This window comes from Epinephelus lanceolatus, chromosome 20 (assembly GCF_041903045.1).
Source record: "Epinephelus lanceolatus isolate andai-2023 chromosome 20, ASM4190304v1, whole genome shotgun sequence".
Classification (NCBI taxonomy): Eukaryota; Metazoa; Chordata; class Actinopteri; order Perciformes; family Serranidae; genus Epinephelus; species Epinephelus lanceolatus.
The window spans coordinates 14,005,023-14,025,853 of record NC_135753.1 but is presented as its reverse complement, the minus strand read 5'-3'; the positions used below and the strand labels follow the sequence as shown (position 1 = coordinate 14,025,853).

The window sequence follows — 20,831 nt, the reverse complement described above, 5'->3', positions numbered from 1 at the left end:
TCAAACAAGCACTTAAATGTCACATTTTCTCGACGTAGTGGTGCTTTAAAAAATGACGTGAGACTTGGGAGACAAACATGTAGACAGCAGAAGTAGTAGTAATAGAAAAATGCAGCATGCAGTGAGCTCCCATGCAATGTCTATGAAAAGCTGCCACTCTGGGCTGCAGCCAAGTGCTGCTAAAGTAAAAGCTGGGGGTAGTTCAACTTAACCTAAGCAACATTAAGTTTTAAAAAAAAGAACCTCAAGTAATATTCTTGCACAAAAAAAATATAAATTTAAGTATTTTCAATCACCAATGTCATGTCTGAAGCTTTCACAGCCTTTAATTTTCCCCCTCAAATTCACAAACTTTCAAGGATTTCAAGGACCCCTGGAAACCCTGACATCTTTACCGTACAAACATGAAAGCATTTCCAATCTCATCTAACTCTGAGACAACAGCATAAACATATTTCCCAAAATGTCAAACGGTGTCTTTGAAGTAATGTGGACAAATGAAAATGCTTTATGAAAACTTTATTTGAGGCTTGGATTATCACATGCAGACACCACTCTATCCACAGGCAGAGAGGGTGAGAAAGCCTTAGTACATTTCAGTAGAAAGGTAAACTATTACTTTTTTTATTAAAACATAATGGCTCTGGAAAGATTAGTGCTATTGCAGATGCACACCTTTGTAAATGATATAGTATTCTATATTAATAAAACATGGGAATGCAATTAAAATACTGCATTTTCATCTGAACTGTACAGCTATTTGTTTACAATTTACATAGGTCACACTGCTTTGCAAACAATTAATGATTACTGTCACTCACACAAAATCTTTCCACAATTATTTGTACAAACATATTACATCACACATTAAAATGATACAATATAGAAAAACGTGACAGCGTAAACAACACAGACAGCGACAAGTGTTATGCATTAATCATCAGCTGAGTGGACGATGAGGTTGTCAGAGATTCTCACCACCTTATGGCTCACTGGGTAGTTATGATTCATGTTCATTTGGTCCAGCACTGGAACAGTTATGCTACAATGTGTGAATGTAAGAAATCATAACACCGCCTACAGTATGAGTGTACCTTATGATGTTGAGGCACTTCTTCTATTTGGAAAACAATTTAAAGTGGAGTCCACTTTGACATAAAGCACAGACTGATATGCAGCAGGACAGGTAACCTAACGCTAACCTTGTCTAACCTATACAAAGCTATACGGAAGCGTTATATGTTCATTCACTTGAGGAAAAAATCTACTGTGTTTTTCTAAATTAGATTATTATCTCTGATTTTAAAAAAAGACTTTACGAGATGATCTTGTTAATTCGGAAAAATGAAAATTTACGAGATAATTTTGTTGATCCAAAAAAAAAAAATAATAAAAAAAATTACCTCTTTATCTTGTTAATTTATAGACACAAGAATTTATGGCTATATCTCATTAATTCAGAGAAACCTGAACTTACAACATGAGCTTGTTAATTTAGAAAAACAAGAATTTACGACATTATGTTGTAATTTTGCGGCAATATTTCTTTCATTCAGAGAAATTTGAACTATGTGTCATGAATTTAGGAAAACAAGAATTTGACATGGTCTCGTTAATTTGGAAAAACAAGAACGAGAATTAACAACTTTATCCCAATAATTTAGGAATGTTGTTAATTACGACATTAAGTTGTAAATTCAGAAAAAGGACGATTTGATGAAGTATCTTGTTCACTCAGAAAAAATTGAAATTACCTGACCTCGTTTATTTAGAAAAACAAGAATTTTCAACATGGTATCCTTAATTCAGAAAAACAAGAGTTGACGTAATTATCTCATTAATTCTGAGAAATGAGACTTTGACACAATCTTGTGAATTCAGTAAAAACGAAAATTTACGACATTACCTTATTTCAATAAAACAAGTTGATGTCATTGTCTCGTTAATTCGGAAAAATGAGAAATTATGACATAATCTTGTTCATTCAGGAAAAATGAGAATTTATGAAATTACCTGGATGTTTCAGAAAAATGACAATCTACGACATTATCTCGTTAATTAATGAAAAGAACGTAATTTTTTTGTTGTAAAACTTTTCTCAAAATTATAATAATAATAATAATATCGTCAATTCAGAGAAACAGGGCAAATATATATTTATCTATCTCTCCACTTTCTTTTCTCTCAAGTGAATGCTTTACGCTTCCATAAACAACATTTAGTGGTCACTTTAAACATAAACCTCATTCACACAGCTGCAATCTGGCCAACAATGCCTTCATTATAACTTGCTAAAAGCAATAAATATTAACTTATTCTCAGAATTTAAAAGAATTACTCACATCAATATATAATTACATTCAATCCTCCCGCCTAAACTACAGTTATTACAACATCTTATTATAGCAGCATTGCCTGGGCGTCTAATGAAAGTGAATTGTGACAATTTATAACCACATCAAGCATTTACTCAAACTAAAGTATCAGGCCCATATGATGTGCAACACAGCCTTAGATATGGAAATAATCGGGAAGCTGCTGTAGTTGGTTTATAAACACGCTGACAACATCACAACTTTAGGTTCCCCCTCTCAACACAAACCTTTTGTTTACAGAAAAAAATATTCCAGTACAGTGGTATCATCTTGAAAAAGCTTGTATCATCACAGGCTCTAAGCCCATACATTCATGTTTCTATCTGATTTCACATCCACCTTACAACACGCTCGAGAGAAATCGTCCTCCCACCCATCACTCTAGGTGCCTTCTTTATAGTGCAAAAGCAAATTACTGGGCTGTGGGTCTAAGCAGGGGGGAGTTACAGCCATTAGCAACCTGACCAGACATTTAGAGGACTCCTCATTATCGTCTATGCCCATGGGTGTTTGGGTGAGAGCAGATTCAGTTGGTCCGTCTATTAAAGAAGGAGAAATGTAATGAGTTACACTGCGTAATGCAAGACATGGTAGAAGATTGCAATTTTAAGGGAATACTTTATCCCCCAAATTATCAATTGTTTATCAATTACTCTGTGTAATGCTGAACTCATGAAAAAACTTTTTCTCACATGCCTCAACAGTGAACAAGGAATCCAAAAATCAATTCAATTGATGAATTAAAGTTATAGGGGTCCATGTTTAACACTAGCAAAACTATATACTCTCACAACTCATACAGTATAGTCCAAGTCTCATTATCCAGTCGTAATCTCAGTACTTTCCACACAGACAGGGAACGAAGCTGAAAGTGAAACTTACCTATGCGCTCTTCAAAGCCAGACTCCATTGTCATTTTACCTCATTGAACAGGGAAGCTGCTGGTCTACCGCTGTCTTGATGGGTAGTTTGTTTGTGTTATTGTTCGACTTTGGTGAATCTAAACTAACCTTTTAAAACACTTAAGTTATACAATTACACAAACAAATTATCTGATTGAGGCAGTGGTAGACCAGCAGCTCCAGTGTTCAGCGAAGTATAATTACCATTTTTGTTAAAGTTACAATGTGTAATTTACGTGGTTGTTTATTAGCAAATATCAACTATTGCTTTCATAAATATATATTTACTAAAGTGTAATGCAATTCACATACAAATGGAAGCTTTCTCATAGGCTTAGAATGATTTCTTTATATATACACACAGGCAGGGTGCGGTCTGCTGGAGGCTGCCTTCTTGCGTCGCCATATTTGAATACAGTGGCCAAAAGGGATATACGCGCTTCGCCTTTTGCGTTTACCTAGAACTTGCCGTCACTGGAGACGGTTAAGGTGAAGATCAATCCGGGGCGCTTCTGCGTGAACCTGCTTTGTACTGTTATGATTCTGTCGCACTTTAAATGGAGGAGCACACATATGTTTTGTCCCACAAGAGGGAAACCACGCCACCAAATAAAAGAAAAAGATCAGATAAGCGAGCACGGGACAAAACGTGAGTGAATATCAGCGTTGCTTATTCCAGGTGGAAAGAACTCCTGAAGGAGAAGGATTTCACAAGGGATGTGGAGGTTGCCTGCTTTCTGCTAGACAGGTAATTCAATCTGATATTTTAAAATCATTTTGGATTCATGTTTGCAACTACTTTTCCCTCTCGTCTAAGTTCGAGTGACGGCTACATTTACGTGCTAATGTTATCCTAGCCTTGGCTAACGTTATCCCAGAGCTACAGCTAAATGGTTAGCCTAGCCTACAGCCTAATCTGTTGATTCCTCTCGTGCTGCTGCGAAGGCTGCCACCCTCTCCTCCTCCTCTTCCCTCTGGGTAGCCGAGACACACCTCTTCGCCTGGCCATTCCTGCACCGCTTCTACCCCCACGCCCCCCCCATGGTTTAGATTCCTAAATAAATATTCACCTCGTCGCTAGATACTCCTGAAAAACTCAAAAAACTCTGCTGTCTGCGCAAGGCTTTTTGTCCTACGAGGCCACCGTCACTTACCCGATGGGAGGGGTGAGTGAGTGCTGCAATCTAGAATTTGACCGCTGATGTCACTGTTGCTCACCATTTTTACACACTGAGGCTTTAATGGAGTTTGGCTTTGAAAAGACATTAGTTCCCAGTCAGAAAGGGCTGTCTGTTTGGGCAGTATTGAGCATACGACTGGATAAATGAGACTTGGATTATACTGCAGAGTTGTGTGAGAGTTTGTAAACAGATGTTTTAATATAGTTTTGCTGTTGTTAAACATGGACCCCTATAACTTAAATCCATCAAGAATTTTCACCTTCATTCTTCATTCCCTTGAGGGAGGAAGTTTTCTTCACAAATTCAACGTAAAACTGGGTGAGCAGCTGATATGCAAGTGGTCATTTGGGGGGTGAAGTATTCCTTTAAATTTCAGTAAAAGAATACCTTCTCCTCCTCTGCATATACAGGTGAATAAGCCACTGAACCACAAATGGCCATACAACAGCAAAGGCCAAACTGGTCGGAGAGATGTCGAAAGGCCACCAGGATGGTTTCTGGGGGGAAACATATGAAGAATACATAACAATTAGCATTATTGTGAATTTACGTGGTTTGACAAAGTAATTCAGCTGGTGTAGGATATAAAAAGGAAGTTTTCTTTCTTAATTAGTCAAAGAATAAAAAGTGATTTTAAACAGTTTACCTGACTCCTCTTATTCACTGGAGGTGATGCATAAGTTGGAGACAGAGACACTGATCTTGCCTGCAGAGACATAAAAAAAATCTTTATACTTTTTGTCAAAGGAAAAGGTAGACACCGCTCAAGTATGAATGTTTCAGGTATTATCTGTCAACAGTGTTGTTGACAGTACCAAAGTACAGACCCCTTATCTTCTGTCCGAGTTGATTTTTACTCCGTGTACTCTGACACTTCATGTCATAGACATTTTTATATGCATGATTTTATTAATGTCATATTGATTCAATTAAAAGATTGCGATTGATTGACATTTTATAATTACTGAAGCTGCTCCTCAGTGGTTTCAAACTGCCTGTTTACATCTGGGAGATACTATTTTAGATGGGAATATAACTCCTTAATTTATGGAAATATTATTAGAATGGATCTAGATTTTTGGCAGGTTTACTAAATATTAGTGTGCTATACATGTCATTTTAGAATATTGCCCTCTTCCTTTATTTGCTGTTTTAACACAGAAAGTAGTCTCAAATAGTTGTTTAAGCATTTGACATATTTATATTGCTTATCTTGTTCGACAACAATCCAAAGGAAATTTAATTTCCTATTGTAAACAATATTCGTATTTGAGAAGGTGGAACAAAATGTGGTGTTTTTGGGGCCGATATTTTACGTTAATGAATAAGAGGGCAGACTTGTCTGACTCGTCTGACCTGGCTTGCAGTCAGAGCCTCCAGAGTGTGCAGCCTCTCCAGAACGCTCTGCATGTCCTCTTGAAGTCTCGTCAACGCCACAACTATCTGCTCATTCAGGCTCCCCCCAGGTGTTGTTGATCCTCCCCAGCGGCCCCCGTCCCCATCTCTACCACTGTACGTAGGCATCAGAGATCCAGAGCCGTGGCCTGGAGACCTGGAGCCTAAAAATGATTCATAATTAATACATTCAGTAGCTCTCTTCAGAAGACTGCAAAACACAGTCAAACCAAAGTACTGACGCCCTATGAGGACGACCTTACCTCTTCCTCTTCTGACCAAAGAGCTGTTCGGCATGTTTACATTCAGTCTCTGTCTCTGTGACACTGTTCCACCGTTCTCTCCATCCTCTCCCCCATGCCTGACGCCCTGCGCTGCACCGTGAACGTCTTCCTGGAGCTCCTGTGTTGCCTGTGGCTCCTCTAGAGGTGGAAGAACATGGTTCTCCTCTTCTTCCAGGTCGTCCAAAGAGCGGTTATGCTCTGAACTCTGGAGAAGATGCACATTAAAAATTAATCAATGACGGAACCAGAGCTACCACCACTGCACTGCACAAGTGGTTTTCAGTTGTTACTTGCCTCTTCCTGGCCGAACTGGTCCACAGAATCACAGTAGACTTCGCTGTCTGAGTCACTGGCCAGGTGGCTGGGACCAGTCACGTCTGCACTGGGATCTGAGATCAGCACAGAGGGCACAAATAGGGAGGAAAAAAGCTCAGCACTTTAATGCATTGTAAACTGCACCGTCATTAACAGAGAGACATGGAGGAAAGGCAGTGTTTACTCAATTTGGGGGCTTTGTGTGCCATTTCAGGGGAGCCATTAGTTTAGTCCATTAAAACTGTCCCAGGAGCAGCTGACATGTAAAGTGTTAAGATTCAGTGTATCTGCTGAGTTGCCACAGCTCTGGGAATGAAGCTTAGCAGATTATCTGATCACATGGTTCGCTGATACACCAGCACGGGCAGTCACAGGCAGCGGGTGAGGTGAGTACAGAGTCCTCAGTAACAGAACAGGACATTTACTAATGCCAGATTTTAAGACAGAGTGAAATGAAAAGTACATTTTCCCAGTTTTAATGCTGCTTTAATTAATAATGTATCTCTTGTTGGATGCCAAATATATGCCAAAAAATCTGTATCAGAGTATTTTTAAATCAAAATCCCTGTCTTAAAATGTTTGATGACTTATGGCCTTTACACAACACTGTGGTTTTTTGTGCAATTAATACACACGTCAATATATTTTTTCAACACACAGAACGTGAATGTTACACAGTGAAAAAGCGGTGTAATATTTTTTTGGAGTTGATTTTTCAGAACTTTTGCAGCACAAATAAAGACATCAACCAATCATATTGCGCGGAACAGATGTCACATCACAGCGATGTCAGATCTTTTGACTGTCTGTGTTTCTCGGCACTCTGAATTTTATGAGAAAGGACAAAAATGATAAAGACAATGTGTGGAGCAGCATCTCCAAACAGCAACATGGAGGCTTGTGTAAACCAAGAATGCAAACTTTATTGCTTCTACCAATCTTGACAGACACAGCCCATACCAGAACCAGTCACTTCCCTTTTACCTTTCACAATAAAAGCCCTAGACATAGACATTGTGTAACTGTTAACCAGAGGGAACTAAAATTCACTCAAAATTAATCTACTCTAATCTTTTATTAAAGAAGTGTTGCGACTGTTGCAAATTCACATCTCTGTCAGTTTTGATGCAAAATATTCGCAGGTGAGTGTTTTGCATTTTCATGTCATTAATTTGTCATGCCACCGGTGTCTAAAGGCCTTTATGCTGCACTCAGAGCCGTTTACAAGAGTACATCCAATCAAATGAGACCATTTGTGGGCTGTAGTAGCTAAAAGAGCAATATAGGGAGAGATAGGGAAATATGTGTGTTTCGATATCAATGGGCAAAATCTTTGTTTTCATTTCCAAAACAATACAGGTGAGGTCTAATACCTTCATCTGTTCCTCGTCCTCCTCCTGATCTAATACAAAATGTGGCAAAGCGTTTATTTAAATGGGAAACTGTAGAGCTGAACACCCTTTTGTGTTGTCCGAGCGAACTGTCTTTATACACACGTTGCTGCTGATTTGGGAACAGCTCCAACACACCTACCTGACGAGAGACCGAACATACCTCAAAGTACACTGCAAACCATTTTGAAGAAAACATGTTGTTCCACCTGGAGCTGAACAGTTCAGATTGAACGTGCTCCAGGTGTGGGAGGTGTGTGTAGAGCCAACAGTCCGCTGCAGCTCTGTACTGCACTATACTCTAAGCCCGCCCACTTTTTAGCGGTCCAATCAAATCCTAATAATTTTGTTTAAATCTTTCTTGTTGCTGTATACTGCATGAATATTCAGTTTGAATGGGAAATGTGTCACAGTACAGAAGGTGTTTCATTGGGACTTTAAACTAGAACAGGACGTGCCATCATGGACCTCTGTGTTCCTTACCTGTGTGGTGACCGTTAAGCACAGGCTCGCCAACTGACCCCTCCTGAGAGTTGTCACTGTTCAGAGCGGCCCTGGAATGACTCCCATTGGTCAGATGGATGACCCCGTTGGCCACTTTACCGTTTGAAAGCGGCACTTTGTGTCTCCTGGCTGAACTTTTCTTCTTTGGCTGTGATGCTGCTGATTTCTTATCTGAAATAAAACCCCAACAAACAAAATCACGTTCACTGAATGTTTTCTTCTTGCATTATTTTCTGATATAGTTTTTATAACTTTGTCACCTTTTATGACATTCCTTATCACTTCCTCTTCTTCTTCTTCTTCCTCCTCCTCTTCCTCATCCTCCTCGTCTTCATCTTCTTCCTCCTCTTGTATTTCTTCCTCTGACATTTCCTTCACTTCCTTTGATTTGAGCCTGGCAGGATGGGTCTCCAGAGTGCCGTTCATTTCCATGGTTCTGATGATGCTCTTTGTGACGCTCTTTGACGGCATTGAATTCAACATTGTGCCAAATCCTGAGCAACAAAAATGGATTTAATTCCAACACAGCAAATCCCAAAAGACAATGCTTCCTTTGAGGTAATCTTAAAGCGATACAGGGGGTTTTTCCAACCTGAACCCTATTTTCCCATGTTTTTGTGTCTAAGTGACGATTGTTTTTGGTCCAGTATTGAGAGAGAAGGCTGCAGCCTGTCGCAGACAACAGGCTAACATGTAACCACTCGGCACAGGTGCGCCCCTTCAACTTATGTCCATTAAATGTGCTTGTTTTTGCCACTGACAGGTTTAGAGTTTTTTATTAGTGTCTTACAACATTACAGAAAGGATAATATGGAAAAATTAAACATTTTCCCGTACCTTTCGCTTGCTCCGATCTGTTTGGTGTCTAAGTCTAGCTACCGAGAAGACTCATTCTGAAATCTCACAAGAGGTGACAGAAGAAAACAACAGAAACGCAAGTGACTGTTGAAGAGAGAAGTGCCAATAATAGTTTGTGTTAGAGTACAGAAAGCAAATCTTATTATAATCTAGAAGATTTTTAATGTCATGGCTGACAATTACGAAGATTTTAACAATGTAAAAAATGTATTTAATTTCAAAGCAAAACATCTCCTTTAACGAGACAGTTCGGAACATGCAATTGGGAAGGAAAAACATTTAATTTCTTTGTCGGGTCATTTCTGTAATGTTGTCAGACACTCAAAAGAATAACGTGAGCCAGTGAGTGGCAAAAACAAACACTTATATAATAATGAAAATTGTCGGCGTGAACACGCCCCGAATGGTTACACTGCAGCCTGTTTCACCGCTGCTGGCTGCAGCACTCTCTTGGAATACAGACCAATTTCAAAAATTCACTTAGACACAAAAACATGGGAAATTAGGGTTTGGTTTGAAAAATATCACAGTTCTCCTTTAATAATACTTTCCCTACTTTATAATTAAATCAAAATAATCTATTTACATGAGGTTGAGAGACACAATTTTAAAGTCAGTGCCAACTAAGCACACATTAAGTTTGGCATTACCTGTATCAAATGAAAGCATCTATTTCTGATGGCAAAGAATGTGCTAAGCTCCATGTTCTATAGCACTAACTGAGCATGCACGACACGACTGCTAATAACAACAAGCACCAAAAGCGTCTGATCTACAACACCAGACCAGCACTAAACTATACCACCAGACTCAGTCATATACTTGCCTTCCAGTTGCCTAGCAAACTGTGTCAAACGGGCTGAGCATATGACAAGAGGCAAATTATAAAAGGTTAAGCTCCACATGTTGTTTCTGACATCACAAACAAAGTGAGAGGTGAATCAAACCTACCTGTGCTCAGGTCTGATATCTGTGTGATCTTTTTCTTCTCGTCAATCAGCTCATAGAACGGGCCGAGGACGCGTAAGAGCTCCTCCACCTCGTCCGTCATGGGCATACCCTCCAGGATCTTTGCATCAAACACAGCAACAGATGCAATGTCAGTGACAGTCCATGAGTCCACAGTTTTGTCTATCAAATCACTTGTATTCTTATATAATAAAACTGTTAAATCGTCTGTAAAAGTAACATACCAGCTTCATTTCATCAACATACGCTGCCATCGCTTCTTCTTTTGACATATCTCCAAGAGAATTCCAAGCATCCCTGAATAAATAAGCAATAAATAAATAAACTGCATTATTACATCCTTTAATCAAGTAAAAAAAAGTAAAACATCTACATCCTAAAGACTGGTTTTGAACACTCGTGCCAGTTTTCAACTTTGTCAACAAGGCCACTTTATTGGAGGTCAATATGTCCTCCGTTAGCTGAGGGACAAAGGCCGACAGAAACCATTCAGCAGTAACTAGAGTTATTCCCTCACTAGGTGTTTTTACAATTTCCTGATGAACTTGCGAAACCCCACCCTGATGTAATGAGAGAAACAGCAGCTTAGTGGGTAAGAGGTTACATTCCAAGAGTCCACAGATCACCTAACACAACTGGAGACTAAAATGGGAGATGCCGTGGGTCACAAATACCCAGTGGAGTGCATGTGGCTCTGTCTTGTTTTGCACAGTAAGACTGAAGCGGCCCAGAAGCAACATGTTGTGCAACATGCACAAGTTAAACATTGTTTTTATTTCAGCCAACAGCAGCTTATCCAGATTAAATGTCATGATTTGCCTTGAAGACTGTGATATTCATATAACTTGTCTTCGTCAGCTTGACCATTACAGGAGAATCATTCTTGAAAATGAAAAACAGAAGAACCACAGAAAATACTGTAATTAAATACACTCCTACGTTCCCAACAAAGCATGTGAGAAACCTGAACGCATTGGGGCAAAAATAAAAACATAATGAATGACTGTGCATTTCTTTTTGTCTTTACCATTTTGCTTTGCCAACTGCATCCCAGAAGCCAGGTCGGGGTATATTGCACGGGCCCACAGTGGCTTGTTTATAGTAACTGTAGAACTTGAGCATCATGTCGTTGGATGGCTGAAAGGGACCTGAGGAAAATGGAGGACATTTTATACTGAAAATGTGCAAAACAAATGTTTAATAAGCACAATTCCTACATTCTTCCTATCTCTTACAAATCTGCAAAGTCTCTGAGACACAACAGACTTTAAGGGAGCAGTGTGCAGGATTTAGGGGGATATAGAGGCAGAAATGAAACATAAGTCTGTTTTCTTTTGTGTGTATTCACCTGAAAAAAAGAATCGTTGTGGTTTCATTACCTTTCATTTATATCTTTATAGGAAGCTGTGCAACATCCACGGAGATTGCAGAAACATATTGGACAAACCAAACACTAGCTCTGGATTGGGCCACTCATGTTTTCGCTTTGCTAACTGTAGTTAGCACCCTTCTGCGAAGAGAGTGCCAGTTTTTTAACATGAACCTGCTTTATTCAGTATTTTTAGTGGTTTAAATCACTGGGTCTGTTTGTTTTAGAGAGGACGAGACCTCTGTGGATAATTCAGCTCCTGGTAACAACCTCCTAAATGTCCAGATCTTAAGTTATCTGAGAAAAAAAGCCAACGATAAATTAGCAGGTACTAGGTAAGCAACCTGCCTCTGACATCCAAAACAGCATCAGAGAAACATTGATTTGTAATGTGAAACTTCTTTATTTAGTGTTTTCAGCAAACTGAATGCCTGATCTGTTTGTTTTGGAGAGGAGGAGATCTCTGCGGATAATTCAGCTCCCAGTAAAAACCTCCTGAACTTCTGGATCAAAATAAAGTGAGCACACACTTGCAGGTGCTGTGCTAGCAGGCCATCTGCAACCTGCTTTATTTTGTGCTTTTACTGGTTTTACTCACCAGACCTGTTTGTTTTGAAGAAGAAGAGACCTCTGATTTGGCTCCTAAAAAACCTACTTAATAATAATCAGTGAATAAATTATAACCAGCAGAAGTTTTAGCTGGTTGCAGTCTGCAGTCCTAGCTGCTGGAGGCCACTACATCCCCTAAATTACACACACTGGACCTTTAAAAAGTGACTGTTGTGATTTTTGCATGGAGTTGTTGACTGCAGGCTATGAGGTAAATCTCTGCACACTGTTAGTAAAGTGGATTATACCTTTTAAGTCGCACAACACCCAAAGCTGTGGCACTGCACCAACCTAGGTCTGACACCATTCTGCCTGTGCCCTTATGTTAAAGCCGTGAACTGGTTGAACTGGCCTAAATGATATGCATATAGACTGGTTTGCTCACTTACCATCCGGGGCTAAACTCTTGATGACTTTAACGGCAGCCTCAAACCTCAGCACTGTCAAACGCCTCTCATCTTCCACTTTGACACTCTCCACCTCCATTGTATCACACTGAGACAGTCAACACAAAACCTACAGACAGACAGTAAACAAACACACCACTGCAACATCACACGAGAACAAAAATATGCCAAAACGTCCACAATAGCATATATGCTAACTCTTGATACAACTCTGGCGTGTATATCCATACTTTTGCAATGCTAATGCGACTAGCTAAACTTGGCAGTTACTGTATTTACAGTATGTTGTGACCACCAGTAGGAGGCTGTTGTGTATCTAGGACACATCGTCTGCTCTGCGACACACGTCTAACTGCCAACATATCTGTGCTAAATACAAAATAAACTCCCAAACTGTCGACGGAAAAGCCCGAAACCGATGATACTTACCGTTAAAGTCAACGGCCTATCTGTTTGTCAGACGGCGACCTGTCTTTAGCCTTCGACCAGACGCCATGAACAGTGTAATGAGGCTTGGCTGAGGTGTACTCTGGGAGTTGTGGTTTTCTACCGGATTTCGCTTTTGCCTACAATCCCCACAAATCCTCCTCGGCTACTGTAACGCTTTTGGTGGAAATGTTAATGAAAGCGGGTTTCAGTGAGAAACTAAAAAACTATTAATAAGTGAAAAATAAGAATGATATGGTAAAAAATATTTCGACGTAATCTTGAATAAATAGCATGAATCCCCACAGTTTAGAGTAAAACTACATTTACCATTATGCTCTACTCGGGATCCATGATTTTTTTTTTTTCTTCAGTTGGACGGATGATGATAGGTAGACGGGAACGAAAAGCAAGACCTCTCACTTTGTTTTTATTTTCGAGTACCACAAGTTGTAAGATATCCAGAGCTGAAATTAGTCGATTAATTTATTAGTCAATCGACATGATCTAAAATTGTAATTCATTATTACTATTATTATTATTATTAATAATAATAGTATTAATAATAATAACAACAACAACAATAATAATAATAACTGCTGTAGCGATTTACATTATGGATAAATGAAAGAATAAATGAATAAAAAATACAGATGGATAAATGTGTAAACAAATGAATATGTGAATAAATCAATTAATGTACAAATGCATACATCAATATACAGATGTGTAAGTATATACATAAATACGTATTTTTATACAGTCTATGATAAATACACAGACAAATTATATACATTTATATATTTAATGTCTCATTTAATTTGTGATTTATTCATTTATGGTGACAGTTAAGAATTTCACCAGATAATTATTTGTTTATTCATCTATTTAAGCATTTTATTATATAATCATATTTATATTTAAGTGTTAACTTATATTATTATTTAGTCATGAATATAAGCATTTTTTAAATATAATTATATATTTATTAAGTATGAACTGATAAATATGTATATATTCATCTATTTCAGCATTTTATTAATTTATTTACTTACTTATTTTCTTCTTTATCTGAGAATTAAATTATTTATTTATTTATTTATTTAAGCATTTTATTATATATTTATTTTATTTATATATATTTATTTTTAGTTATTTATTTACTGACTTACTTATTTATGTGAGCATTACATTATATAATTGTTTAATAATTTATTTCATAATTTCTAATTATTAATGTATTAATTTATATGAATGTTAAATTATATAATTATTTCTTTATTAATTTATTTCAGCATTTTATTATATAATTCTTTATTTTACATTCCATATAACACTTCTATTTTTATAATTGATATACATACTATGTTTATTATTCTACATTTTTAAAGTATTAACTTATATAATTATTTATGTATTAATATAAACATTTTAATATATAAATATATAACATATCAACTGATGTAAAAAAAAGTCTTTATTATTATTATTATTATTATTATTATTATTTGTTCATTATTTGTTTATTATTTGTTTATTTATTCACTTATTCGAGCATTTACTTCCATAATTATTTGTACATTATTAGTAGTTCCGGCCCAAACTGCAGCACAAACACTGGTCCCACTTTTAAAGCACCGAGCGACTGCTCTTCCCATTACAGACGATCTCCGGGTGGAGGTGACGCCAGACTGAGGGCAGGAATCCCACAATAGCAGGCGGAGAATTTTTTTTTCTTTTTTTTTCGAGGCAGAGCTGGGGCTGGTGGCTGTTTCAATCAAAGGGAAGGCAGAGGGAAGGGAGGCTCTGCGGAGAGATGTAAGATGGCAGAGCTACAAATGTTGTTAGAGGAAGAGATTCCGGCCGGTAAAAGAGCGCTTGTGGAGAGTTACCAAAACCTGACCAGAGTAGCGGACTACTGCGAAAACAATTATGTCCAGGTAAGTGAGTTAGCCTCCACGTTATGTTCAGCCTCCTTTTGTCGCGGAAAGCTCGGGATTGAGTCGGTTGTTGGGACAGGAAATGTGGATAAAGAAGCTGGACTCATCCGCCCAAAGCTTGGAGCTCTTCTAACACTTTGATGCCTTTATAACTATGGGACATTTAACTATCTTTTGTCTGCTCGGTTCTCCCTAATCACATTTATCCCGTTTACACAGAGGGTGTGTCTACTTTTTTTATTATTACACTGGCTCGGTCCAGAAACTGCTTCCACTCTCACTGCTGATACGGAGGCCTGTGTGTTTTACAGCACCAAGTTTTCCGCTATTTTATTTAATTTTAAAGACGCCAGCGGGAAACTTACTGCAGCTTGTTCGCTTTAAATGATGCTGACACTGCCTGGAAATGTATAACTACACTGGTGGGAAACTACATGTCATACTAACACTGCAAAGTCTACATGAATATTATAGCAACATAGCAGTCCATTACTTTCCATAAGGTCATTAAACTCACCATTTAATACCACAAAAGTCCCCATTCGGATACTACAGGGATATTACAGTGGAGAGCTGCATTATGGACTTGTAAGCGCTCAGTGCAAATGTTATGTCAGTGCATGGCGTTAATTGGTGCTGCATGATTATTTTAACCATTAAACAACACATAATGCCACGTTAAAGCATATTACATGCATGGAAAGCTTGACTTAATGGTGAGAAGAGCAGGGTTTGCAGGGTTGCAACTAGGCAGAGGGAGGAATGTAAAGCCATTGTTAGTTGGTCAATAAAGGTTGGAGGTATTGATTTTTCTCCTTCTCAACTTACTCACTCTAACAGGGCTTGCTTTAATCTGTGCTGGCCTGTATGAGGCTTCACATCTGTCCTGGAGTTCATGTTTAAAGTCCTTTTCATGATCAAGTAGCTAAGTTTTAAGCTCCTGCATTTGAGCTACAATAAAGTATATATATGTGTCTTAGCTTCATACCTTCACAGTGGTGTCACTGTGGCCACAGGAGGCTTTGTGTTTTCGATTTGAACACTAATATCTCAGTGGTAAGCCTCTTCTTAAAAACAGCCCCGAGAACAAACTGAGCGACAGACAAACAGTGGTTGGTGGGAAACATTTTTCAGCAGGAAGACAGCCCACCATATCAGCTTCAGAGGGTGTGTCCATTCCAGCTGTACTCCCCAAGGACTCCCTGTAATTTTGTTTTCTTCCGTGTCCTCCGATGATTTTGGCGTGGTGAGGCTCTGAAGCTCTGTGCCAGATATAACCCACACAAACACTACGGGACGAGAAGGTTGTCATCTTATATATGAGCCTTAAAATGAAGTGGATGAAGCTTCTTTTTCCCCCTGCTGCTTTTTCAAGTTTTGTGCACTTATTTATCATGATAGTTCAGGTCAATGACAGTATGTAATTATGTATAATTATATACAGTCTGTGGTTCAGATACAGTGAAATAAATAAATGTGGGCGTTTCCTTGTTATGGATTGTGTTTACACCACGAGATCGAGGCATTACAAAGTGATTTCCCACAGTGACACAGTATTCATAAAAGCAGAAACAATGGAATTTTGTTTACTTTTGTATAAATCAGCATGACAGCGTTTTGGAAGTTTTGAAGGAATGACTAGACTGTTACTGTTATTTAGCGATGGGTATTGAACCTGCATGCTGACAGAAATGTGTCTGTGTCAGGGGTTAGCGAAGCGTTGGTGTTAAATGTCAGGTCAGGTTTGTAGTTCTTTTTAGTCTTGATCTGAAGAAGTCATGAAGCCTTTCTTTAGATACAGTTTGAGAACTTTAACTTATTTTGTCACATGGGAAAAAGTCTGCTATGGCTGCAAAGCCTGGGTACTGTATTGGCACTATTTTTTAAAATTTGAAATAATACTTAGTGTTTGTTTTTAAGGTCAATACTAAAATGTTGTGACATGTATTTGTCAATATTTTGTACTTATTTTTAGTGACATTTGACCAACCCCATTTTAATTTGTTTAGGGTTGGGTATTGAATCAAAAACTGTTGAGCTGGCATTGAATGCCACATCTGTATTTTGTAGTGTTGTCTTGTTTACCCATTCTTGATCAATATCCCTCCTGAATTAATCATAATTTTACAATTTTGAGACAGTTTTACAAATGATATATTGACATTTTAGAAATTTGGCTTTTTTCTTGAATGAAAAAAGAAAGAAGAGAAATCCCACGTGGCATTGATATAGCTATGAAAACTGAGGTATTGTTTTGGCTAGGGTTGCAGCAGTGTGCTGACACTGTGTTATATCATGATATAAAATGGATGGTTATCATATCGTACTGTGTTTGCCGTTTGCAGTATTGAAAAAAAAATGCAGCTGCACTGAGTATCTCACCTCCTTGACTTCCTGCCAGACTTTTTTCTGAGGTGTTATTCCATCAAAATCTTGTGCCAATACTAGGGTATTGGCACATGGTTTTAAATTTATAACAATACTCAGCCCTAGATTTTAAGGCCAATACTGACTACTTAATTGTTCATTTCGGACCATATTTAGTCCAAAGCGACAAACAATAAGTGCATTTATACTCAGTGGACTACATCCCTGCTAAATAAAGAGCTAAAAGCGTATTTAGTTCCTGGAGTAGTTTTTTTTATGTAAGAAATTAGATGTAGGTAATTAAGGGTGGAGGAATATTGATTCTTAGATGCATTGGGAATCTCTCTTGAAAGAAAACCGTAATTTCTAAGCCCAGTTTTCGGCATTATGATTGCCTGTAACAAAGTTGTAAGACTGGGCTGTACGTTCCTTAGGCTGCACTATTCGGATGATGAAACATAACAGACATTAACATGTGCATTATATTTATGTTCTACTGCTACTGTAATAATGAAAGATAATGGAGGCAAGCTGACCAATGATTGTAATCATGCACACCTTCAGTTCCTTGTAGACAGGTGTGAAGGAGGTGTGCAAGAGAAGAGAAGTCCTGCACACTGTTCTTTTACTTTAAAATTAAAGGACAGTGTGGGAATTCTCTCTTCTTTTAATTATGAAGCATTAAAAATATGCTGTGTTTTAAACATAACAAATTGTCACACAGTAAGTTATGGATCAAAATCACAAATTTTGATGCAGCAAGATCATTTTATAATCCCATTGTAGCCCTCTGAATGGCATTGTGAGGTGCTTAGACATTCCAGACTCTACACGTAATGCTAACATTGAGTGTCAAAGCGTGGTCTGAAAAGAAAGTGTTTGCTCTCAGTAAACAGGAGAAGCTCCAAAAATAGTATTTAGATCATCATGGGACCAAAGCTCTCCTCTGAGACCCAAACTAATGAGATGTAAACTGCAAAGGAAGTGCACAAAAAGTACTTCTTCAAATGTCGTTGGCATGAAGCTGTGGATAGAGGACAGTAGGCATGGATGTACACACACAGTATTTGTTCTGACTTTAACTATGAAAACTTGTGTTTCATGAGTCGAACCGATTTGGAGCATCTTATTTTAAAGCGCTGACGTTAAAAAAAAAAATCTGGAATTGAAGCTTTTCGGCGCATGTTGCGAGCTCTGTGTGAAGTGAGTGTCACACTAACTGTGCACTTTTCATAATTCCTCTCTGTCTGCCTCTGATAGAAACACACACACACACACACACACTCTGTGCACTCTGAACTGAACCAGCACATATCAACATGCCTCAGCTTGAATCGGCTCGTCCTGTTCGGCACTCCTCCTTCGCATTTCCATCCCTCCTTCTTCTCCTTCCTCCTCTCTGTCGCTGCTCTTGTCATGGAGGCGCTGAGAGTTCAGCGTGGACTCGGCAGACTGAAGCAGATGGTGAAAGCTGCGTTTAACCAAGGACAGATCACTGCCCTACTTTCTCAACTTGATGGTGACTTTTGTTGGTCCAAGGGAGTGTTTTGACGTGTGTGTGTGTGTGTGTGTGTGTGTGTGTGTGTGTGTGTGTGGCATATGACACACTGACGGGTCAGGGCTATGCTTCCTGTTTGCCCTGCTGACTCCAGAGACTTGACATCCCTAGAAATGCCTTCTCACTGTGTCAGGAAGTGGCTTATAATAGAGCCTTAGAAACCCACCCTTTCAAATGAAGACACATGTACACAGATTATTCTGATTAATGTGGGGGTTAGTGTTTTAATATGTTCCTGTATTTTCTAACTATATAAGGTTAAAAAACAATCCCTGGCGCCTCCTTGAAATGTTTTGCTCACTTTTTTTAATTGATGCGAGTCAGGTTGTTTAACCTCTGAGACAAGGACATGTGCACTGTATGCAAAGTGAGCCACCTGGCCATGCTGTCATGGCACACTGAGAGGGCTGCTTTGTTAAACGCAGTCATATAGTTCAGTTGTGCTCAAGCTGTATTTGATATTTCTGGAACTGAAAGAATTTGTTGATTGATAGAAAACTGATCTGAAACTGTTGTGACGATTATTTTTTCAATGGTTGCAGTTTTTCAAGTGTGACAGTGTACAGCTTTTCTTTGTCATATGATTGTTAATTGAATATCTTTGATTTGTACTGATGGTCCGACAAAACATGCATGTTGAAGATGTCGCCATGGGCTTGTTTTGTTTACATTTCATAGACAAAACTATTTATCGATTGAATAATCTGTGGATTAATCAATTGCTGTAGCTCTAGATGTTCCAGTCGTGGCACTGAGAAGCACAACCTCATTTAAAAATGTCTTGTAGCCAAAGCTCGGTCAGATTTGTAGTCCTTTTTTTAACATATTTACTCATTGACCAGGTATTGCTTGTTATGAATTATAATTTCGTTAACTTTGGGGCTGTTTATAATCTTTAATTTCCTTTCTAAATTAGTCTTCCATTTAATCAATTAGTATTGTAATCTATTAAAAGTCATTATACAGAAAAAATCTCTCACTGACAGCTTGATACCAAACACAGAAAAGCAGCAAACCTTGCATTATGAATATGGAACATTTTCAATGACTATGTTCACATTGTCACTAAAATCCCGAATATAATATTCTGAATTTGATGCGGGTCATGTAAACAACACATTCTGTTTGGATATTCTGAGTCAGGCCTTATTCTGAATGCAGCTTTCTCTGATGAAGTCATGTTGCATATGTCAGATTTATTAAGGTTTTAGGAGCATTCTTTGGACATGTGCACTGCACGTTTGGAATACGTGTCTCAATTGGGGTTTTACCGCAGTTTACAACACAAAGCCTCTTGTCTGTTTACAGTCAGCTCTGTGCATTGTTCACGAATCAACTCATTATAGAGATGCATGCCCAAAAGAAAAACCTCAAATTTCTGGTCAGATGGAGAAACACTCTTTTCCTTTTTCTCAATGTGTTTAAAGAACTGTTTTAAATGGTACGCCCTGTTTATTTCTGTGATTTTGCTTAGTTGTATTTTAGGAAGCCTTGTGTAACACTATGGCCAAGGGACTACAGATGAAAAATAGCCCCTTATACCAAGCGTATTTATTAATTTCCACCGTCTCTTCTTGAATAAACTAAACCAAACATCATCAAAGACTTGGATATCAGCAGGTTTTTGGATATGCGCAAATACTGCAATGCTGACCTTTTCAAGGAGGTGGTTGAAAGAATGAAAGAGGAAGGCTGAGTTTGCTCAATTGATCAAGTCTGCCACTGATGGAAAACTTAAAAAGAAAAAAAAAAAAACATTTTGGCACAGAGAAGCAAAATGACAAGTGGTTCCAGTCGTTCTGCTTTTCTATATTTTGATGTGATAAACAACAACTTAATTTGAGTATGCACGGCAGCAATGGGACTATCAGTGGAATATTCATTTTTATTAGCCATGTAAATAGCTTATTCTTTTCAGAATGAGGGCAAATACTGGAATATTATGATCATCCTACAGCCCTGGTTTTAGTGCAATAAGGTT

General features: G+C 38.2%; 2 protein-coding genes across 10 annotated transcripts in view; one reads left to right on the top strand and one right to left on the bottom strand.

Moving 5' to 3' along the window:
* Nucleotides 1-504: 504 nt before the first annotated feature.
* acbd5a (acyl-CoA binding domain containing 5a) lies at nucleotides 505-13,118 on the bottom strand. Its single transcript, XM_033639160.2, has 13 exons — nucleotides 12,989-13,118; nucleotides 12,542-12,668; nucleotides 11,202-11,322; nucleotides 10,399-10,471; nucleotides 10,157-10,274; nucleotides 8,608-8,841; nucleotides 8,327-8,518; nucleotides 6,432-6,526; nucleotides 6,117-6,342; nucleotides 5,815-6,017; nucleotides 5,105-5,164; nucleotides 4,846-4,955; nucleotides 505-2,914 (listed from the first exon to the last, which is right to left on the bottom strand). The coding sequence occupies exons 2-13, from the start codon at nucleotides 12,636-12,638 to the stop codon at nucleotides 2,902-2,904; spliced, it is 1,542 nt and encodes a 513-aa protein (XP_033495051.1). The 5' UTR covers nucleotides 12,639-12,668; nucleotides 12,989-13,118; the 3' UTR covers nucleotides 505-2,901.
* A 1,593-nt stretch (nucleotides 13,119-14,711) lies between these two features.
* abi1a (abl-interactor 1a) overlaps nucleotides 14,712-20,831 on the top strand; it is a 69,299-nt gene continuing 63,179 nt past the window's right edge. For all 9 annotated transcript variants that reach the window (XM_033638694.2, XM_033638692.2, XM_078162698.1 and 6 more), the window contains exon 1: nucleotides 14,712-14,925. In XM_033638694.2, coding sequence (XP_033494585.1) covers nucleotides 14,809-14,925 — 117 coding nt within the window. In that variant the 5' untranslated portion in view covers nucleotides 14,712-14,808. The remainder of the gene's footprint in view (nucleotides 14,926-20,831) is intronic.